Here is an 18,809-nt window from a genome sequence, read left to right on the forward strand (position 1 = left end):
TAATATTGGCATGCATGCACTGGATCCAGGGGAAGCGGGGGCCACAGTAGGGGATGGCCACACTACGAACAATGGCGTTTTCGTGCAGTCCCATAATGAGTGGCAGAAAGCCCCTTGGCATCCCCAACGTTGCAGCTTGGACCAAAACACCCTTCCTTTTTAAAACCTTACACTCCAACAAATCAATGTATGTTGTCGCTCTCATATACAGGTGATGCTTCCCAGGTAAATGGAAGGGGCGCGCGCCTCACACGTCCTTTTCTATGTGCCTCACGCCGGCCGTGCCTAAAGAGAACCCTTCCTCGCTTGCTGGCAGTGGGAGTGTATCATGCATGTGCACCTAGGGAGGCGAGCAAAAAGTGCTGGACGTCACGCAGGGCAAACACTGGTTCTCTCAGGACTGCAGAGGGAATCCCTTCCGACTTTCCCTGGCGGGCACCTGTCGCACGCAGGCCGGAAGCAGGGGCGGCGAAGGAGGCGCCTGGGCACAGGGGAGGCAGTGGAAAGAAAAGCCTCAGAGTGAAGGGATCCAAAGGCTGGCAGCGGCAGGGCTCCGGCGGGGGGCGGGGCGACGAGTCGGCACAACTCGCTACTTGTTCAAAAGCTGGAGGAGTCTCTGGGGAGAACAAGGACGGTATTCAGTGTGTGGCATCCAGGACTCTAGGAGCGAGGGAGGAGGCCCGAGGGAGACAAGGGAGGGGCGTCGCAGGAGGAGACCCGAGAATATCGAGGGAGGGAGGGAGCGAGCGAGCGCGAGCAGCCGCGGAGAAAGGTGTAGGACGCCGGCGGGACTGACTGACTGACCTCCCCCACCATGGCGGCCGCCGCTAGGACGATGCTGCTCCACCTGACCCTGCTCCTCCTGTCCTCGGGCGCCTGGGTCTCCGCCTTCAACCTGGACTCGGACAACGCCATCCGCAAGGCGGGCGACCCAGGCAGCTACTTTGGATTTTCTCTGGCCATGCACCGGCAGCTGCAACCTCAGGACCGGCGAATGTAAGTTTTCCAGCGCCGTTTCTGGCAGCGGCTACTTTTTTTTTTTTTTTTTGTCGGAGCAGTTTTAAGGAGGGAGCGGGCATGGTCCGGTGTGTGGTAATTGTCAGAGGCACACAACGAGTCTGCTGGCATGTTTTTCTGTGGGTTTTTTTTTCCAACTTGTTCTCTTCGCACCTCTCTGCGTGGGTCTAGCAGCGAGTAGGATGGAGCTGCGGGTTTCCATTGGGGGTGTGTTGAGAGATACATAGGTCGCTGGGCCGGACGTGAAGAATGCGAGAGTTGTATTTATGTTTTTGTGTTCAGGTTTACCAGTGACGGGCAGCCTGGGCGTAATTTAGGGGGGAGGGACAAGGGTGTTTGCCCCCCTCCCAACTTAAGTGACACACCATTTTGTCCCCTTCATTTGGCAGGGGCACCTTTCCTTTACATGCCATGCCCCCCCCCCCCAACATTTTCAGCAAGGTTACTCCACTGACGGGCAGTGAACTGCTAGAAGGTGGAGTCTTTGCCTACATGTGTTGCTCGCGGTGCAAGTGCCCCCGTGAGGAGGATCGGCTCGCTAGCAGGTTGGGGGGGGGGAGAGCTTGCAAGCTGGGGAGGAATGCGTGCTGCTGAAGCTGCACCGTGCCCCACACAGGGCGGAGCGGAGGTCACCGCTGACCAGACAAAAGGGTGCATGATAACAAAAGAGCAAGAGCTTCTATTCGCTCGGAGCCGATCCCCATTGTCTCTGCCCCCCCCACCCCCGAAAGACCTACCGAAGAGAATACTTCATTAGCAGAAGGGAATCGAGTGAATGCACTCGAGCCCATGTATTAAAGGTTGTGTTAGTGGTGCTGTAGTAAACTAAATGTGTAAGCCATTATTTGGTGCCTTCAGTACTAGTGGTATGGGAATCCGCCCAGCATTGGGGGTTCACGCACGCCTCCAGCGCTGGGGTTTGGGCAGTGGTCTCCCTCTCCCCACGTGCCAGATTTTTACAAGGGGGGGGGGGGGGTGTCCGCATCAGTTTCCTTTCCAGCAATGGGCAGAAGGGCGAGAGTCCGTTTCCCTGAACGCATTCCAGCCATATCGCTACTCGTGCTGACGCGGCACCGTTTGCTGCCTGCTGTCAACCTTAATGACGGGGGCGCTATACCAGACCCAGGGAGAATTAAGGTTGGAGGAGAAGGGCTCCGGAATCGCCCTTAAAATGACGATTCAAGGTGATGGCTTGTTTTCCAACCTGCAGTTCTGTCCATCCTTCAGTAATGACAGGCTATAATGCACCTGCAGTCTGTTTGGGGGATCAGACCACCCGTCCAGTCCCAGTACTCCCATTGCATGGCTGGCGGACTCTCTATACTGAGGGATAGTTGTGGACGGAGCAGCCACCGTGGTCGAGGTCCACATTTCGGATTCACTGTCGCGCAAAGTGCTCCAGTGACAGTCTGGGGCTTGACGTTTTAATTGACGGGCACGCAGATTTGACACCGCGGCCATTCGGAAGTGGGGGTGCATAGACTCAACCCCCGGACCCCCCCCCCCCCCAAATTCGTTTGGGAATGCTTTGTCCGCCGCGAGGGCATCATTTTACATCAATCTCACCCATTCAAATGTACACGTTTCTTTTCAAATCTACCGAAAGCGCCGAATGCCACACGTGGTGTCCCATGGGTGGCAGGGATCTGTGCTGCTGTGGCCTCCCCGTGCCCTGCGTGCATGCATGCCTAGCACACATTGGACTTTGAGCAGGTGAAAGCGAGGGCGCTTTTCACCCGTCTGGGTTAATAATTAATCTGGGAAGTAACCTGCGTAAACGGCCTCTTTTAACGGCCATCAGCAGCACGGGCGCAGATCGCGGTGTGGTTCCGGGCAGAGGCCAATTTTCTACGTGAATCACTCGCTGCTTGCTGTGCTTTTTCACACCCCACAGGCAGGCTAGGAAAGTGTGCTTTGCTTTGCGCCAATAAAACTCCGGGGCGTGTTGCTGCTGCACGGTGGCCTGGGGGCAACCACGTTCGCGTGGCAGGGAAGAGCACACACGTGGCTCAGGTTCGATGCCCGCCTTAACCGAGCTTTGCAGCCAGCTGCACGCACTGTGCATGGGTGGGTGCTGCGGTCGGAGTTGCCCGTGGGTGCTCTGGGGCGCTGCTGTTGTTTGCTTCAGCTGCGGGCTTGGGTTTCGCTTTTGGAAAGCCACGCCAGTCTCTGTTGGGGCTCGGTGGTGAGATGGGGCTTCCAGTTACATGTGCCAGCTGGTGCGAGCGCGCTCTTTAGCTTGGCATTCAGCCCTCTTGGCAGCACAGATGGACAATTCCTCAAAGTTTATTCTCAAAGCGTTGTAATGGCGCTCCGTTTTCCCTTGTGTAGTTAAATCCAGTATGCAACCCCGCCCTGAAACTAAACGCGAATAAGGACAAGTTTCCCAGTTATCTATGTATTAGGTAGCTCGATTTTCATAAACTTTCGGTGGAGAAAAGTTTGCCATGTCACACCTAAAAAGTCACATGTTGTCCATTGGTAACAGCTCGGTGGCTTCCTGGCTGGACTCCTGATAGGCTTTAGGCCTCAGGTTGGCTTTCTAAATGTTTTGTACTACAACTCCCATCAGCTCTAACCAGCACAATCCATGGTGAGGGATAAAGGTAACTGTAGTCAAACATACCTTGAGAGCCACATATTGTCATGACTGGAGGGAACATGCATGTTCATTGCTATTTTTTTATTTTAGCCTTGACATGAAACTGTGACTGTTGCCGTGCACCCCAGAGCAGAGCAGTGACTGTTTGGTCCTCCTACTTGCTGCCCCAAATTGGCCCTGTTGTGATGTATTTGCTGTCACAATTTTGTACTCCACACGGTTCTGTAATACAATCTTGCTCTCCCGGATCTTGTGTCCATTAAAAATCTTCATTAAGTTTGTTGATGTACTGTGAGGAATTCGACCAGCTGCACGGGGAGTGTGCGCTCGCCTGGGCTATTTTGAAGTTTTGCAATTAAAACGAATGATGGGAGATCAACCTCAGAAAAGGGGTGGGACTAATCCGCACACATTTTCCTATGCTCGCCGCACAACAAACACATAGTTCAGTGTACTCCGCGGGGACACAGCCTACAGGCACAGTCCTCCCTGTCACATTTAGCTGGAATGTGACCACCACAGGTACATCAGAGCATCTCGGGAAGGCAGCACTTTCCTCGGGCTTTGGCCAGCCTAATTAAAATATCAAAGGCTCCATGGATCTGCCCTCTCTATTGTCTATAGTTCTGCTGGTGGCAGAGCATACTGATGAGATCAATTGAAGCAGACCTGTGAAGGGGGTTGTTCGCAGAACTGACAAAAGGGGACAGGAAACCCAACACCTCTCTGATATGCAATGTTTCAACTTGAAGCTAGCTCCCACCCCTCTGTATGAAGGGCAGTGAATGGCATGTCTGGGACAACTGTTTACAGTAGGCAGGCAAGCTCTGCCAGGAGACCCCCTTTTCAGAGGGAAGAAGTGTGTGAATTGATGGAGACAGAAGTCTGTTCATGACACAAATTTCAAGTGAGACACTTTGATCAAGAGTTACAGAGAGCTCAACTAATCAGAGATACTTTGATCCAAAACTGACAGGAAGATGGGTGGGACTTAGTAGTACATGTTGTCACCCCTTACCTTTCATGTTGCAAAGCACTCTGGTACCTCACGCATAACAGAAGATTGTTTGTGGGGACCCACGCTTGGTTCCTTAAGGTAGGCTTAGCCTGCACCAATCGCTAGGGCCCAATTGGCTTTAAAAGAGGGTTGAGCCCCTCTTTTGGTAGATCATCCAACAACATCAAAAGGAGTAAGAAGCACTAATTTGGACCCTGGCTCAAGGTACAGTCTGCCTTACAGCGTCTGCCAGTGAAGGAAGGTCAGGATTTCCAAGAGGGAAGCAAGATCCCTCGCCTAACCATATCCCAGGGGACTCAGAGGACATGTCCAGCAGCTCCAGTACCAAGCCAGCACACTGCGTGCCATGCTAGGTTCTGCCAGCAAGCTTACTAGGTGGGAAGTGCCAGAGAGTCTATGGACAAGGCGTTGCTTGCAAACACTCTCCTCCGCTTTGGGCCGTCTGCCTTAAAGGACGAGTCCTGCGAAGAAGCTAGGAGGAGTGCCGCAACAAGCATCAACCTGCTACATTTCGGACAGTCGAGTCCTTAAACTGTGACCGGCTGCACCACTGACTGTTGTCATGCTGCAGTCACTAAAGCCGTCCGAGACGCCTCGACCAGCATTCTCGATCTGCCAACCAGCACATAGACAACGATTCTTGACCCGGAGCTGCAGTGTAGGCCAGCCTGCAGCTGTCTGTCCAGCCTTGCTTGCCGCCTGATAACCTGCAACTGTCTCCCGTCTTGAACGCTGTTGCAGGAGCTGCAAAGTGTCTTGAAAGGGACTCGATGCTATGGTGCATCTCAAGCACCAGGTACATTGTGGTTCTGGCCCCCTGGTCCTTCCCCAAAGGCCCTTGGTGCTGAAACCAAGTAACCTTGAACAGTTAAGACTGATTGCTTGACCGACTAACCGCCTATCAGTATCCAGAGTGCATCCCTTTCCTTCGTGAAACTGTCTGTCCTCTGTGTTCCTTTACAGGTTGGGTTGTATTTTGTAGTGTGCTAGAACTGTCTGTTGTGATAATAATATAGATATTTTTATACAACCTTGACTGGACAGTTGGGTAATAATTGTATTTTCACTGTGTTGCAATTAACCAACGATCCACGACATTGTGGAGATAAGCGTGCTGTTCCATCCTCGTTACCAAAATTGGACAAGAAGTTTTGTAACTTACTTGTGTTTCCAATCTGTCCAGATCCTTTCTGGTGTGCTAGAGGTGTGGGGCTGATTGATTGTTTGGAAACCGATGTTCATCCCTGGACCACTGGTGCCCCGGAAGTTCATTTGTCACATGTACTCAGTGTAACATTGTGCAGACCAGCTGACCTCGTGACCTCTTTTTTTTTTTTTCTTTTCTTTTTTTTTCTTTTTATCCAACAGCACTCTTGTGTGTTGAGACTTGACGTTTTGCTTTCCCCATTGTAAATGTGTACCTACGCATACCAGAACACAGGGCACTATTGACTAAAAATAAGAGTACTTTTAAAAGGTGATCCTAATGACATGGGGATGTCTTTCTGGTCAATTTTTATTGACCTATTCTGAGGATAACTTTAATTTCCATTGTTCTGTTGTCTTGGCCTAGCGACCCATGAAATATTTCACCAGCCATCTAGTTCATTTAAACATGTTTGATAACGCACTCGTCTAGTGATGCTGTGCCACTAGTGTCGACTGGCAACTCTTGTCTTTATCAGAAAGAATGGCCTTCCCCCTCCACTCCTTCCTGTTTCTTTCCCCATCTAGATTGTACCCATGTGCTTCAGGTGTTGGCACTGAACTTCACTGGTGGTGGGGGCGAGGGACTGGGCATCCCTGGTGGGGGATCCTCAGACATTTATCGTGCCTGCGCCACTCATGCAGAATAGCATTTTTTTTTCCTTCTAATAAATATATTTTCATTATTTTTGCACCAATACCCCAATTTTGGTGGGACTGGTACAATGCGTCTGCATGCATAGAAAACGTGCCTCTTCTGCCTCTAACGCTTAGCGGTGTCAGCCCCCATTGTCCCCCTAACCCTCTATCGTGGGGGGTAACAGACCCTAGACCATAACCTTAATTACCGAATAATAGACGGGCACTAGTTTTACATTTTGGAAACAAAAGGTCACAATTTATTGGAGCATAACAACACGGGGGCAGTCCCAGCCCTAAACACATCATGGTTCATAACCATACTTTTCAAAACGGGCCCAAAAGCAAGGCAAAGTGTTCATTCTGAATGTTCATGCTGTCCCCTTGCCACACACAGCTTTAGCAAGGCATCGATGTACGATCCATATCTTGCATGCAGTACTTGAGGAATCTCAACTGTCCCTAAGGGACTCGGTGCCCATCGTCCGAATTTGGCCATCGGGAAACCGCCCATGGTTGAAGACCACTGCATCGCACTTCTCCCCGGCTAGGACTGCCCCGAACTCTGCCTGTGACAGAAATGGAACAATTGATACAAGGTAAAGGAACAACAAGCCAACATTAATTTTTACCACTTACACCTGGAAATCCTCTGAAAGCAAATTAAACAATTGTACATATCTACATTTCGTACAGTGATGAAAACCTGCAACAGTATTTACCCACTTAATCAATTAAATCTGCTGAAACAAAATTCAACATATTTAATCATTTCCTTCTGTAACGCTAACCTGGTCAGCAATCACCCGCAGGGTCGGGGTGGAGAGGACTGGAAAGAGACTGAGCTCCAGTCCTCCCCCACCTTCTATCCTGTCCCCGGGGCGTGCCGGATACTCCTGCCCCGGGGACGCCCAGGGCCATCTTAAGCTTTTTTGGGGCCCTGGGCATGGACATCTTTAGGGCCCCCCTCAATCAAACCAAAGGAATTAAGTGATCAGGTATATCTGGTGGCACCCCCCCACCCCACCGTGAGCAAAACCCATAGGTAGACATGCCGCCTCCTAGCATTCAAAATAAGCATGTTTACTCCCTTTAAATCCCCTTACCTTCTTCATTTTTGCTATGATCAGATTGCTAATGTTGGCCTTCAAATACTACTTGTTTATCAATCTACGAAGAGGTTACTTCTCTTCTAGTATAGAAACAGGATACTTAAAATCATCCGGGAAGGTATGCAGCCTGTAGTATAAATGCAGTACTGCATGTAAAAGGTACATGCAACCCAAAATAGGCAGAGAGCACACATTAGCTGACTCGGAGAATGCAAAAGTGCTCAAGCAAGGATAGAGTAGACCAATTGTAAGGAAGGGGAAAGCTACACATACCATATCATGGATAGTGGAGGCAGATTAGAAGCTACCAGGAAGGTGCCTCTATCCAGACAGACTGAGATTAGAAGTGGGACATGGTTTTCAAATCGTGTTGCCATTAGAGCTCAGGGGAACAAGTGCCTGTGGTGTGCAGTGTATCAATGTTTGCTATTATAGTGGAAGCAACACTATAGCCAGTGAAACCATGAGTGAGGCATACCCTGAGAAGGAAATCACACTGAGGGGTTGACAATTTTGAAAGGTTTAGGGACTGGCAACACTGAGTGGTTAGGCAATACAAGATTAAATGAGATGCCCAGGATCACATATTGCTTTACGGGGTGAAGCTGGGATTTGTGCCAACTCTGATATTTCTGCATTTGAACATTTTCTTTTCCAGCTCTTACATGTACTAAAACTATCTCATTTTATAAAACTGACTTGCAAAGTACGTAAATCACATTTCTAAACCTGACAATTTTTAAAACCAAAATATTACAGAAGGGTGTTATGCAAAAATGGGAATGATTTTAGCTACATTCTCTCCATCAAGGGAAGGATATAAGTACCAGCATACCAATCAATGTAATATAACCGATTTAATCTAGGTATGCCTTTTGTACTTTTAAGCTTTAAATACTTCCAAAACAATGGCTTGTGAAATTTTCATCCATAAAGCAAAAAGTTGTTTGTGTCAAATGAACAGACCTTAAAATATGCTTGCCCAATGCCAACAACATGTCTGTCTCTGTCTCTCTCTCTCTCTCTCTCCCACTCAAATGGCCTACATAAGAAGAAAGATCAAGTAATGAGCTAAACGATGCCACCAGCACGCAAGAAAGCAAACCTCACAGAAGATAGCACAGTAATTCCAGAGATATGATTTGACAAGGATCACTGTATTGTCTGCTGGCAAAGCCAGGATACAAGCATGAACACTTTGGTCCCACAGACTTTTATTCAGCCTTTTGGACTAATAGTTTCTGCTTATCTTTGGAGGGGATTGCCTTTGTTTCAGAACGCCTCATCTGAACAAACCAATTTCTAGGCCATTACCATACAAATGACATGTTAGTTTTTATAGCAACCCCTATCTGGTGCAGGAGCATTACTGATAGTAGCACCTCTTATGTTGCAAAACCAAGTACATATGCAGGTAGGTTCATAAAATTCAGACATATGAGAGGTTCAGCCAGCCTTGCTGGAATGTGCTCTTCTAATCTTTCATATGAACACACATCTCTGCAATGTGTGCTTAGCACACTGAGCTAACGTCTGAACCATTGTGGCACTCAATTTATCAATATGGATTTCAACTTCGGCTATAGCACATGAACAACATAATTACCACAAGAAGGAAAGAATGCTACAGAAATTGTGCCTTATGAAACACACAAACGTTGTATTCCGGCAGTGAACATAGAAAGCATTACATGATTAATTGATCAAGGCAGAATGTACTTGTCAAAACAGACAGACAATAAGTTTAGCGCCTCAGCAGCATGCCAAAAAATCTCCTGGCGTGTGCTATTTCAGTCTGGTGAACAATGGAATCTTAATTTAGATCAGGCAGCCTTGTGGGGGCCCCCTCCAAGGTGGGGGCTCTGGGCAAGTGCCCCTTTTGCCCTCCCATAAAGAAGTCTCTGGGGACGCCCCTTCCTCCTGGAGGAGGGATGAAGAGACCCTGCCAAGGGGAGGGGGCAGCCAGAGGGGCGTCCCGCTATTTGGGATGTCCGCCTAGTGCCCCCTTTGGGGGTTTTGACATCCCCTCCTCCCCCACCCCGAGCTTGCATAGGTTGGTCCTTTTTTTGGACGATCATCGCCCATTCTTGCATGTTGCAGATTTCCGTCTGGCCGCAAATGGGAGAGCGCAAGGCTGTTGCCCAAAACCCAAATGAAACGAATCCCAGCAACCACCGATTGCGCTGAGCATGACCGATTCGTACAGTTGGCTGCCATAGCTCCAGTTGTGATCTCTGCATTTGCTGCTCTGTTCCCACATAGTAGCCTAAAATGCTGATGGCATTACTTTCCACGCAGGCAACAGTTCATGTAGGATTAATCTAAAACCACATGTAAATAGCAAATCACTAGTCTATTGTGCAATAAACTTGTAAGAAAAACCTCAGGGTTGGATTGCTCGGCACCTCTCCACGAGGCTTTGCTGCACTTTAAGATGAGGACGGGGCCCTTAGCGCCGACAGTCTCAGTGAGGGCATGTCCCATACACTGCATACACACCCCACACTTATCCTTATTCCTTAGCAGCTACCCTCCACCCTTGGAGCCGCCCCCAACCACGCTGCAACAAATGAGGCATGACCAGTTGACTGAGTGGGAGGAAAACTGCCACAGCAAACTTTATTAATTCCTGAGAGTTCCCATGTGTGTGTTACGTGTTTTTTCTGTATGTGGTGCGTTTCCAGATCCTGGTCTGGGTTCAGGGTAAGAAAGTAGGCACCACGTTTACATTCCCGAAAAGTTGCGGGGGTGATGCGATTGCTCAGGCTCGCTGCAGAAAGAGGACCCCACGTTTTCTACTTGAAAGAACCTGTGCCCCTAGAAAACTAGGAGAGCCCTGGACCGTTTCCGCATGCCATCTTCATGTATTCAGTTCCCTAAAATTTGCGTAGTAAATGTTTTGTCAATTAATTATATAATATGTTAGGCTAGGCAGGATCGTAGGTGGTTTTGTCGACAGGCACCGTGTCTTGGATTTGTTTATGGTCATTGTGCATCTTCTCACCTGTTTGTGGCGAGATCAGCGATTTCCCCAAAAAACCTAAGCCACCGCCACCACCACGGTGGTCGGTGACAGTGCGTGCTCTTGGAAGTGGCTTAGGCGGAGAGGCCTAACCGCGCTTCATTTCTTCCTGCGGTGGCTTCAGGCTGCCGGGAGGTTTCTGAGGATGGGACTCGCAGTGGGTCCGTTTGTTTGGCAAGCACTTGCCGATTGCGCATTCCTGATCTGTCTGAAAGGAATTCCACAGCTGAGCATAAGCACACAGCCCCCTGCCTGCATGCCTGCCATCCATCCATCCATCCATCCATCCCCGCCCCACAGACGCGGCTTGGGCCCAAAGCAAGCAGCGGCGGCAGCAGCCCGTTTGCTCTGCTAGGGAACCTGGCCGCCGCCTTTTATTTTGGATGGGCTCGCAGTGCCACCAGTTCATGGAAGAGTTCTCTGCTTTTTAGTTTCAATTGTTTTCCAACAGGGTGAAAAAAATTCGCATTCTTGTTGTACGTTCCCATTTGGTTTTTTTATTTGTTTTTAATGAACTCTCACCATTGTTTTACTGGAGAATTTGGGTCACGAGAATATTTTACTTGCAACATTCATGATGTAGACATTGTTTTAGGCGCGCTGCTGCTATGAAGGGAAGAGTGGTCAGCATTTTAAGCCACGATGAAGGCTACTGGGCGATTGGGGGGAGGGAGGGTGTATCCCTTACTCTATCCCAAAGGGTCACATGTGGAGAACTTGAAATGTCATGTGACTGGGTCTTCGCTGATGATACGTGTTAGATTCGGCCACTTGGAGCTTAATGTAACAACCTTGAACAGCGAAACCGCGGAGAAGTCACTATTAGGCAAGTTTTAGACCTGATGTCAGGGTAAAATGTGGCTGTTGAAATGTGATACTTTAAATCCCTGACCTGAATTCTTCTAAACATTACAATCCAGTTTGTGTGATGTGCCCTCTTAAATACTTTTTATAGAACACGTTTTTCTTAATTTGCCAGATCACTTAACATGTGTTATGTACTATGGGTTGGGACGTAGCTCAGTCAGTTAGTACTCGTCACACAGCTGAGCAGAGCCTGCTGCACACTGGCTTGAATCCTGGCAGGACAAACTCTGCCCTTCATCTTTCCAACGTCAATCTTTTTTAGTATCATTAAATTGGGAGGAAGCAGGAGGAATCTAACATGAAGCTGTGTTCAGGTTACTACAACACTGAAGCTCTGGACGAGGCGACCGGCTGATGCGCACTGGACCTGTTGCCATAATATTGCCTAGCTGTAAGCGCGTCCTAGACGTCCATCGTATCAACAATACGCCGGTTAGATTGACTGGTGTGGTGATCAGTAATTCTAAATTGGTACGCTCTGTAGCCTCTCTAGGGACCTATTCCTGGCTTTATATTGGCAGACTAAATGGTAGTCGCGTTGGGTGTATCCTCCTGCTTCATTAAGAAAGAAGCCGAGCGGGCTTGCTGCTCTGCAACACCCTTACAGTGTGCATGCTCTCCTCTGCAGTGGCCGCACTAGATCATCCCAAAGTAAGGATACTAGTGTGCTTGCCCATGCTGGTGATTGGGTCAATGTGATCCTTGGGGCGGAAATTTGAGGCACCCCACACAAGTTCTAATTTTGGGTAGCAGTAGTGTTGGGATGGTTCCATGTAATAATGTCCCCGCAAAAATGTCTCCTGACAAAAAAGCTCGCTGTGTTTTGCTGAGACATTAGTACATTGAACATGCGGGGGACACCACTGCAACCCCAGGATTTTTCTTTTTTTTTTTTTTTATACCCCGCTCCCTGCAACCCATCCCCATACTTAATGTTTCCCGGCGACATTATGTGTGGGGACATTATTACCTGATGCCATTGGGATGGGGAATAGAAACTGTTCGACTCCTAAAAGGTTTGGTTGTGGTAGTGCCATGCCACAAAATGGAATTCTCCTAAGCCGTGAAAGGGGAAGTGTAATTGCGTGCCGCATCCATGATGGCATTCTGTCCCGAGATCCTCTTTGCTCTTCCATGGTTTGTTTGAGCTCTCGTCCTGGGAAACGAGTAGTGGTCACACCACCTCACAAATAAACTTGGCGTTGAAGCACTGACACAGATGTAATATCAGCATGTATAATTCTTAATTCAGCCCATTATGCAGTGTGTTCTAACCAAACTCGCACGTTCAGCCCTTTTCGCTTGCTCAAAGCTCCTTGAGCAAGCCTGTGTTCTGCAATATTTGAGTGGGCTTCACTGAATCTACCCACCGCAGGCATTTTTCTCGAAAGGCTTTCATAACAATGTGCCATAATTGTGCAACTTTACCACAAGTGGCCCTTTCTGGCATGATGGCTCCAGATGCGGCCCATTGCACAAATGTGTGTCTCAGTGATAGAAATGGGCCACATTCCTGTTGTTTAAGGGCCCAGCGTTTTGTACAAATGCAACGCACTTGAGCTGTGTGTTAGGAGATTGCACTGTGGCCATGCCTTGCCACGCTGAAGCTCTGCCCCAAGTGCGTGTTCCTCGGCAGCTGTGTTCTTTGCTTATCTCTGTAGTTTGCTCACCAGATCTGCCCTTTTTGTTTTGCTGTACACGCCCAATTCTATAGATTTATTGCTTTGGGAATGGCAGCCTGATTGTACGCAGTGCTCTTTCAGATTTAAATGCAGGTGTTCTGGAAGATGCAGTGTTTGGGCATGGCAAATGAAGGCCACCCCTGGTGGGAATATCTGATGCACTCGGAGACCTCCTAGTGATTGCAATGGACAACTTAAATTCGAAACGAATCGTTTTTTTCTTGAGCAATTCAATTCTGGGTTTTCAGCATTGAGTGTACTGGTTCTGGACATAATTCCAATTTCTTAAGAAACACAAATGCAAAGGAATTACATGTTTTTACAATGTGAGATGGGAACATGTTTAACATTCAAGCCGCAATTTGACAGAACGTGCTTTGAAGTTCTTGGAAATGCCAAACTGATAATCTATTATTGTAGGGCTGCTAACGGCGGCATTACATTCTAGAGGAGAAGTCTACCTGGATCACCCCACTTTAGGAAGTGAAATTATGTTTACAGCCCCTCAAGTCTGTGGGGTCCCATATGTAAAAGGTAGCCCAAGTGACTCTGACATAATTCGGGCAAGTCAGTTAGTCTAGGGAAGTTCTATGTGAATTGAATAGCCCTGTCCAGGTCGAAGTCCACAACTACTTTACGAATAATAACCTATGTTTGTCACAACTCCCCTCTTCTAACAGGTCTCCTTTTAAATGCCGCACACTTTGCAGGTTGAAATTTGGTATCCCAGAACTCTCCTTGAGGGCCTGTTGCGACAATTTATGGTAACCTGAAAAAGTCCAGCAGTACCAATGCACTGCTTAGTTAAACACCTTTTTTGTAACCAAAGGAGTGATTGGATGACAATTCATCTCTGTGCCACATTTTGTAACGGTGGCTTCATGGCACCAACTAGCCAGTAGATGGGAGTGGATCCCACCAAGCACCCGAGTTCAATGGCTAGGAATGAACACAGGGCACCGGTCCCAGAGGTCATGGTGCAACAGTTTAATGGTGAGTTTAATGGTGTATTCGTCCTTTTGCCTCTACTGTCCATTTCTAAATGGTTCACAGTCTAGCATGTACTTGCAGTTCCATATCCCATATACATATGCATGGGAGAAATGGAACACGACTAATTCATTTAATAGCAAAAGAGCATGATGTGAAATGGATCGTAGGAAGTGCACAAGAAATCTATGCATGGATCCTTCAGCTACATTGTTGAAGCCGACGCAGCCATTTATTAAAGATATATGGTTTTATTTTCTATCTGAAACAAAGGTCCAAGGCAACATCACCCAGACACAAATATGCCCATGTTGGCAAGAAGCTGGGGGTAGGCGAGGCTCTTTGAACCTCGAAGCGCAAGATTTACAATGATCTCTAAGGTGCCAGTACCCAACCGTATAAGGAATGGAATCTCTCCAAGAACCACAGGAAGACCTGAAGTGGTGACCCCAGAAGCTCATCAGGTCAGCAATTCAATAAAGAACACCCAGAAACCGTACTGGACCCCTCCAAGCCATGCCTTCTTTGGTGTCTAAGAGCTTCCGTAACAATATTGCCACCTCCCAGGAGCACCTGGAAAGGTACTGCTGGCAGCCAAGCCAAGAAATGGGCAGAAGTCGACGCCATGCTTTCTTAGCTAGCATCTCCTGTTGCACTCATTTAGCTTTCTACCACCGGTCGCCATGGTGCCAATAAGAGGCAGGAGCACCAGTAAAGGCGCTCCCAACCGCTAGCGTTAGACCCAAACTCCCCGCAAGTGCATCATTCACCCTGGTATCTGTGGGGCCCTCAGAAAAAGCTGCCTATAATGGCTAGGGAAAATGGCACCATAAACTTTACAGCTGCACCTACAGTCTTTTCTGTCCCATACCCAGATGCAAAGTAAAGCCACCAGGGCCCATCCCTGAATGCAACAAACTTTCGGGTCTGTCGAGACTGCAAAAGGCCATAGAGCACTGAACTGGAGATGTGGGTTGTGTAAGTCAACTCTTACTGATTAATGAGGAAGGCTCTGGAAACCTGGTGTTTGTGTGGTGTCTTCGTCCTCTGTTAGTCCATATTATCTTGTCATCTCTGCTGATGCAGGAACTAAAACTCTCCAGGCAATATACTACAGGTTAGACGTTAAGCCAGTGCAAGGTTTTCCTTGTTAGTAAGCTATACAATTGCTGACGCATTTGCAAGTTGAAGGGCTCCCTCCCCACCAAGAGTAGGACTCATTTGGAGCCTCTTAGTCAGAAACTCTCCGTCTTAGTATGTTGGACGTGCTCCTCTTACCAAACCGTCTCATTCCTCCAGCTGTAATAACAAGCTTACCTTCTCCGACAAACCTCCTGACCACACCAGCTGTCAAAATGGTTAAACCCTTAGTGCTTCCCTTGCATATAAACTTAAATGGGATCCTTTCATGTTGCATACCAATGCGGAATTGCCCCCTTCAGAGAAGACTGTATCACCATAGGTCCACCAGCTGACCAATGGGAATGGCAATGACGTTGCTGCTCAGTCAGGAAGAGGTTGAGTTAACCCTCAGCTGACCAGCAGCCGCTACTAGTAGGGGAAAACACACTGACCCTTCTGTTGCCCGCCTCCGCCTTGCATCTTTGGTAGGCCAAAGATCTTTGTATCAAAGGTTAAACATTTGGGGTGTCCAATCTAGGTTGTGAGCAACAAGTAGGAGCCAAGGTGCATCAGTATTCTTCTCTCTATGCCTCCTACGACACACCCTCTCATTTATCCCCCCACAAAGGCCATCCAGTAGTGGTAGGAGTGCCGGCCAATTCCAGGCTGGGCTATGAGATTAGTACCCATACGGGTATGCCTGACCAATTAATTGCCTTCAGAGGGTGCAGAATTCAGCAATCCGATGTTTAAAGCATCCAAAATTGTATTTCTCTACAATGCACAGGTCACTTCATTTGCTTAGTCAAGCAGAGGTTCGGCCTTGAAGTCTTGGTATTTAAATGACTACATAATCTAGCTCCAAACTACTTTAGCAGGATGGTTTATTATAAGCCCAAGAACCTTTTACAATCCCTTGACAGCATTTTAGTGTTTCCGCAATCCAGATTTGTCTACAGGGGTGAGGGGCGTTTTTTGATTTGCAGACCTAGAGTATGGAACTCACTGCCTTCGGATATTAAAGTATTATGTTATTTGTTCTATTCTGAGTCATTAAAGATGCATTTGTTTAACTAGCCGCTTTGCCTTTTCATTCTCCCTCTAGCTAGGAGTATTGTAACGATTTATTGAGGAGCCACCCTCAACTCGGGGAGTTCCTTCCCTACACAATCAAGGTTTCATACAACATACTGTTTAATGGATTCTTTGTTCAGCCCTATTTCAGACTCTTATGCCACTTGGATCCCCTCCCCCCCCCCCCCGAGCCACCAATGAGCCAAGAACCAGGCAGGTGGACATATATCTATTTGAATTTTAGGTAATGGAGATCACACTAAAACTACACATGCCACCTTCTTCTTCTCTGTGGCTCACAATTAAACTTCTTTTTACAAAAATCGCACTAATTGGTTTGGAGAGCACAAATCACAATACTTTATGGGGATTTCAATTTAAAGAATAATCAACACTGGTCAATGAACAAAATCAATGTAAATATGCAGTGCTGTGCAACTTCGATTTTCCTGTGTGCTTAAAAAGGCTAGCAGTTTGGTTGACAGATTTGTACAAATGCATATGGCAATTATTATTATCCCCAAATGTTGCTTCGAAATAAATGCAGGGTGACTTTAATGCAAACATGCATCACAGTTCCAGTATTGGATTCATGAGGTCTTACTTTTGCAAATAACTTCTCCCTCAGCCCCAAAAACTCAAACATCAATTGCATACAGCACCCTTCTATTCAAAGGCCGGGGCTTGGGAGTGGGGGCAGTTTAGATTATATTACTTTTTTTTAAACCCCCCCCCCCCTCCCTCGCGTAAAACCCTGTGTTTGGGGGAAGTAGGACAAAAACAATAGGGGTGATTAGGAATTTTGCAATTTCAGACCTCCACCCGCCACCCCTTTGATTTAAGGGCCAGTGTTTGGGGAAGTAGACAGTTTAGGGATTTTAGTTTAGGGACAAGGACACCTCTCTTCCTTTAAAGAAGTTGTGGTTAACGGGAGGAATTACTTAACAGGCTTTCGTTTTTAGCGTACTCTGGGAATGAGCTTTGTTAATTTTGAATGTTAACAAAAATCACCACGGGTGCTTTGCTAGAGGGAAGGTAATTAAATTAATATTCAGTCAAATATGCCAAGGATTTGCCCCTCCCACTATGGACAAGAACCCACCAATGAAAGGGAATAGGTTATTTAAATAGATCCCCCCACCCTGACCCTTTGTTAGACAATGTACCTGCTTTTCGAAATCTCTGGGCTTGGTACTTGGGGACTGAGCAGAGCTTTGCTTGCAGGGAAAAACCGGATTCTAGCCAGCACTTCAGTCAACCGGATCCACTGTGGTTACTGCTGTACTGTGAACTGTGTCCCATTAGGCTCTCTCCCACTCTTTAGATCCCCATCCCACTGGGGGTACTTCTGTCTGCTCCTCCTGTGTGTTTCCCTACTGTGGTGTGTGTGTGTTTATTTTTTGTAATTATTATTAATTTTTTTTTCTTCCCTCCCACCCCCACACCATTCGATCTGCGCATCCTGCGTTTTGCGGCGCTGGGCTGTGCATGACTCCTTCTGTCGCTCCCTCCTCCTCCCTACTTTCCTCCTCACACCCTCTGATGCTTTCCATTTCTCCCATCTTCTCTAACTGCTTCTCTTATCTCCTATCCCTCTCACTACGTCTGGAAGGAAGAAGTTAAAGTGGGACATCCTGATCTATAACGCAGGCCTCCCCATCGCTGATGCCTACTAGTGCATCCTCCAGGCAGACTCAACGACATCCTTTGTCGTTCCCTTCATAGACCTATGGACCCCTCATATGATCTCGGCTCTCTCCGATCTCTTCCTCTACCATTAATGGTGGCACTCGGTGGGAGGTCCTCTTGCCCTCTTTCCACTTCTCCAAGACCATCATTAATGTCTATCTGAATGGCACCAACTTGGTCCAGGGCCCTCAGCCCAATCTCCTCCTTTTCGATAGGCATCTTGCGTGTCTTAACCTCCTTCCTTCTCCTCCTACTAGCACCTCTCTGGCTCCTGACACCTCCCTTCTTTTGCCGCCTCTGACACCTTCCTCCTCCTCTGGCTACTATGCCACCACTTCTGCCTTGAGCCCCTCTACCTCTTCTGCTGGGCGTACCGCAAACCTGTACCCCAACCCGAGTCTTTCAAATGTGGCAGCCTGCTCCACGTCGCTAATCTGAACTCTCACTCTGCTGTCACACATCTGACGTCTGCCACCTCGAACAACTTGACTTGGATGGTTCGCGGCCAGCTCTGTCATGAGTTATGATACACTCCTCCCTGATGGTTATCAGATCCTCTCCGAACCCAGAACCAATCAACCCAGAGGTGGAGTAGTTCTGGTCTTTTCCGGAGTGGGTCCCTGCTTATGTCATTCCTACACATGCAGGCCTACTCCTCCTTTGAATGCCTGGTTTGCCGGCTCTCTCTCTCCTGGCCTCTCTCTGACTGTGGCCACCATCTATAGGCAAACTTCCCATTGTTACCCTCTTCCTCTGACCTTCTTGCCCC

At 48.0% G+C, this 18,809-nt stretch overlaps 1 protein-coding gene across 3 annotated transcripts in view; it reads left to right on the forward strand.

The window, feature by feature from the left end:
• Positions 1-566: 566 nt before the first annotated feature.
• ITGA6 (integrin subunit alpha 6) overlaps positions 567-18,809 on the forward strand; it is a 328,225-nt gene continuing 309,982 nt past the window's right edge. Inside the window, exon 1 of one of the 3 annotated variants that reach the window (XM_069616222.1) lies at positions 567-996. In XM_069616222.1, the coding sequence (XP_069472323.1) occupies positions 815-996 (182 nt within the window). In that variant the 5' untranslated portion in view covers positions 567-814. The remainder of the gene's footprint in view (positions 997-18,809) is intronic. The other 2 variants (XM_069616220.1, XM_069616221.1) reach the window with 2 other exon arrangements.

This window comes from Ambystoma mexicanum, chromosome 9, assembly GCF_040938575.1.
Source record: "Ambystoma mexicanum isolate Mex_15411 chromosome 9, UKY_AmexF1_1, whole genome shotgun sequence".
NCBI lineage: Eukaryota > Metazoa > Chordata > Amphibia > Caudata > Ambystomatidae > Ambystoma > Ambystoma mexicanum.